The sequence below is a fragment of the Lactuca serriola genome, chromosome 7, assembly GCF_051521515.1.
Source record: "Lactuca serriola cultivar US96UC23 chromosome 7, Lser_US96UC23_V15, whole genome shotgun sequence".
Classification (NCBI taxonomy): Eukaryota; Viridiplantae; Streptophyta; class Magnoliopsida; order Asterales; family Asteraceae; genus Lactuca; species Lactuca serriola.
Genome location: NC_136414.1, coordinates 77,380,942 through 77,385,014, shown reverse-complemented (window position 1 = coordinate 77,385,014; position 4,073 = coordinate 77,380,942). Strand labels below are relative to the sequence as shown.

The 4,073-nt window shown below is 34.7% G+C and overlaps 1 protein-coding gene across 1 annotated transcript; it reads right to left on the bottom strand.

The window, feature by feature from the left end:
• Nucleotides 1-329: 329 nt before the first annotated feature.
• LOC145063596 (Protein kinase superfamily protein) lies at nt 330-3,842 on the bottom strand. Its single transcript, XM_079011190.1, has 10 exons — nt 3,476-3,842; nt 3,244-3,395; nt 3,025-3,143; nt 2,825-2,943; nt 2,378-2,716; nt 1,653-1,907; nt 1,417-1,574; nt 1,108-1,323; nt 695-844; nt 330-594 (listed from the first exon to the last, which is right to left on the bottom strand). The coding sequence occupies exons 1-10, from the start codon at nt 3,606-3,608 to the stop codon at nt 445-447; spliced, it is 1,791 nt and encodes a 596-aa protein (XP_078867316.1). The 5' UTR covers nt 3,609-3,842; the 3' UTR covers nt 330-444.
• Between the last annotated feature and the right edge of the window lie 231 nt (nt 3,843-4,073).

Genomic DNA, 4,073 nt, shown 5'->3' with positions numbered 1-4,073 from the left:
TTGTATCATCTTGATGCATTGACACCGTAAACGAGAATATAGAGAGACGACTGAGAGACGTGAAGATTTCCATTATTCTAATTAAGCTAAAAGATTTCACACACATAAAGGAACTAACACAAATAGAACTAAGGTTACAACATTGATAGGAAACTATGGTTAGGTTATATCTTAACAGCCAGTAACTAATTCTATGTTAACACATGGTCAAATACAACTTCCTCAAGTCAAGAATGAAATACTAAACCACAAACTCTTAATTCATAAGAAGGAAAATATACATTACGTTTTCCTCAAAAAAGCAATAGAAATGGTAACGAATTGCAAAATAAAGATGAAGATATAAAGAATTTAATTATGGAAAGGTTATAACCTAGTTTTTCATGTGAGCTACTTAATTAAGAAAAAAATTACAACCCCTTGTAAAAAGATAATTATTTCCATCTACATCTCATCTACATTAATATCTTGTGGAACATCGTACCCAAAAATCATGGAGTAATCATCCATTTCATTCCCCTCTTGTGCATATTTTGGTAGTCTCCAACTCTTTGTGAAATTTGAGTCATCTCCATATTGTAAAACTTCTAACACCTAACAATTGTCAAGAAAGAGAAAAGATTATCATAAAAAACACTCGTTTGCGCTTCGAATGAAAGTGCAATGAGTAACATTAACATATATACGGATATACCTCAGTCATGGAAGGTCGCGCATCAGACGATTGTTGTACACAATATGAAGACGCAAGTACTAGTCTGTACACTTCATCAAGTTCATATGCACCTTCTAGATCAGGGTCAACTAGTCCATGGATGTCTCTAGAGTCCATAAGTGGTTTGGCCTATAACATTGCACACTTTATTATTAGTACAAATGTATCGATCATTATATCATTACATTATGTTCAATATATCATCGTGCAATATCATAACAAACTCAGAGGTTTCTTGGAAACTGAATAACGACTCTGTTGGACTAAAAAAGTCTTACGTTATTATTTATATATTTAAATTTACTTTTAGCAGTCATACATCTGGGTGTCTTTTCTACCAGTAAATTGTTGAGCCAAATGTCGCTTAATTAAAGGATGATATCGTTACTAACCCACAATACAAGGTTTTGTTTGTCTGAATTCACAGGCATACGCCCCGTTATGATCTCCAAAAGAAGAACTCCAAAAGCAAAAACATCGGTTTTCTCATCAACAATCCCATGCATAAAGTACTCTGGTGCTAAGTATCCGAAAGTCCCTTCAATAGGAATTACAGCATGTTGTGTCCAATTGGTTGGAAGCCATTTCGCAAGACCAAAGTCTGAAATCTATACATATAATTACATGAAAATAACTTTAATAATTTGCAGATAAATGGAAAACTTTAAACTTTCCTTCCATAGTAGCACCTTTCTCCTCACCTGGGGTTCAAAGTCTAGATCTAGAAGAACGTTTGACGCTTTTATATCACGGTGTATTATCCGATGCTTGCAACATGTATGAAGATAATGTAATCCTCTAGCAATTCCAAGTGCTATCTTGTATCTTTCTGGCCAGTTTATATGCTTTTTTGTTTTTCCTAGATTATAACAATTAATGGGACAAATCAGAAAAGAGAAATGATAAATATTTCGATTTAGTTTTTACTTTTTCGTACCATGTAATGCTGAGGAGAGAGTTCCATTAGGGTAGTAGTTAAAGACGAGATAAAGTCCATTTTCTACACAACAGCCGACCAAGCTTGCAGTATTAGGATGGTGAATATGTCCAAGAATTCCCAATTCCATTAGGAACTCTTTCTCCTTATTTTGATCTTTGTTGTCCTTAGCTAGCTTTTTCACTGCAATGACTTGTCCGTTTTGTAAGTCACCTTTGTATACCTCTGAGTATCCTCCTATACCCACAATATTATCTGAAAAGAAATACTTAGATACTCAGATTGAATATTTTCTTTCGACAACTACCGAAATCGAAGAACATATGTTTAGAATTTTCATTTTTCACAATGTATATATAACAGTTATATGACCAATGGCGTATCTAATTTACTGCTTTAGATATACACTATTACAAAATAAATTCTACATTTGTGTTACCATTGAATAATAAATCGTGGGTACGCTTTAGCATGATAAAAACTTTTATTTTTCTTTTTTTACACTTCAAAAACTAGAATTTTCATATCGTACATACCCCATAGTTATGTCTAGTTGTGCGCTTGATTGTGTCTGGAATTAAATTTGTATACATGATCATGTATATGTGTGTTTACATATACATATCAGTCTTTATGTGTCTCAATAGTAACACATAGAGACAAACATGTCATCTACGTGGGTTGTTATATTAAATATTCACATTTCGTAAGTATTAATTTTGTACCTTGGTGGAAGTTATTTGTGGCATTGGCAAGCTCTACATAACTAAAGCACTTCAACAAAGGAGGGGGCTGTTCTTTGATTGGAAGCTTCCCGTTGGGTTTCTTAGTGTCAGTCTCAAATGGGTAGCGTAAGAAAGATGAAATGCGCTTTAACGAAGATATATGTTTTCTAAAAGAAAATTGTCCTTTTAACGACTCATGAGCCAACTGAGGTCGTGGGGATTCTGTTATGCTTGATCCTTCAAAGCTAGAACTATCTTCTTCTGTGCTATGATAGTCTCCTTCAGATAAATCCAACACGTTTCTAGGTGAACGTTGCTCACTCTTCTTTCTTGACAAATCTGAAACATTAGTCTCAGTTAGAGTTTCTGATAGAATCCATAAGATTTAAATATTCCTAGTGAAAGTAACGTATAACGTCGCTGTTATATAATATCATATGAACTAACCTTCTACGTTGACAATGCTAGACGGAAAATCTTGTTGTGGGACATCAGATTTTCGAACCAGAACTAACGTACACGACTTCGGATGATGATCAAGGCAGTACTTTTCTGCTTGATGGATCCTAACCATGGTAACAAACCTCGAATAAATATTCCACAATGTTAGCAACAGGAATTGAATTAATGCTTGATAGACTTCTTACTGGTTTGATTGGTTGCTTTTACTTCCGATGAGAAGATACTTAGGAGACATGGTTTTTGCTTCTTCAATAAGTCCTTCTCCGACACTAGAATTAAACCCAACTCTTGCCTCTAACTTCACCTAGGAAATAAGCGCACTATATTAAGTTCCTAATTATAAGTTATCGTGTAGTGACATAAGCGAAAGATCAACAACATTGTAAGTGTATTTTTTGAGTTACTTGTTTGGCACGGCATATGTTGGCGAATTCTCCCATGACAGATATAACAAAAGATTTTGCTTTCCGAATTCGCATTTGATATCTGTTGACTGATTTCTCTATGCTCTCTTCTTTCTTACTTATATCTTTGTGTTTCTTCCTCCTCTTGGCCACTGTAACGTTATCGAAATGATATAACACCAAGAAAAAAAAACATTGATTGTACGAACAAGGAACATGTTTACATACTAACCAAGAACATGCAAAGCCACGATAGTGTCATTCGGACGAGCCAAATTACAAATTGCCGAAGAGAGAAGATCCATGCTCTGTTCTTGATCTAATGTGATTCCTATGAGTATTTTAGTTGCAACAGGTTCGATCATTTTTTCTGTACTCCACGAAGAAAAAAAAGATTAAACAACAACGAGCTTGTACATGTTCTTTCTGCACAATGAATGCTAAATACTAGGCTTGGATATGTATAAGAAGATGATGATGGTCGTGATGATGGTGGTGATGATGATGATTGATTAAGGCTAGCTATACTTTGGGATTATCCTAGCGATTGAAAAAGCTTGTTTAAGAAGCATAAGCAACTTTTAAGTGTCACCCATTTATCAGTGTGTATGTGTGTAAAGGAGGACTGCAATTAATTGGTTATGGTTGAAGGAGGAAGATGGGGTGCTTTGTTGACTAAGCAAAGGTGAAGTGGCACTGTATGATTTTGTCTTGTGAGATAAGCCAAAGGCAAAGGAGTGTTTTCATTTTGGAGTTTGGTAGGATAAGGAATGTGACATCTTAAGATTCCTTCCCTTTATCATGGAGAAATCTTTTGAATGACACTACCA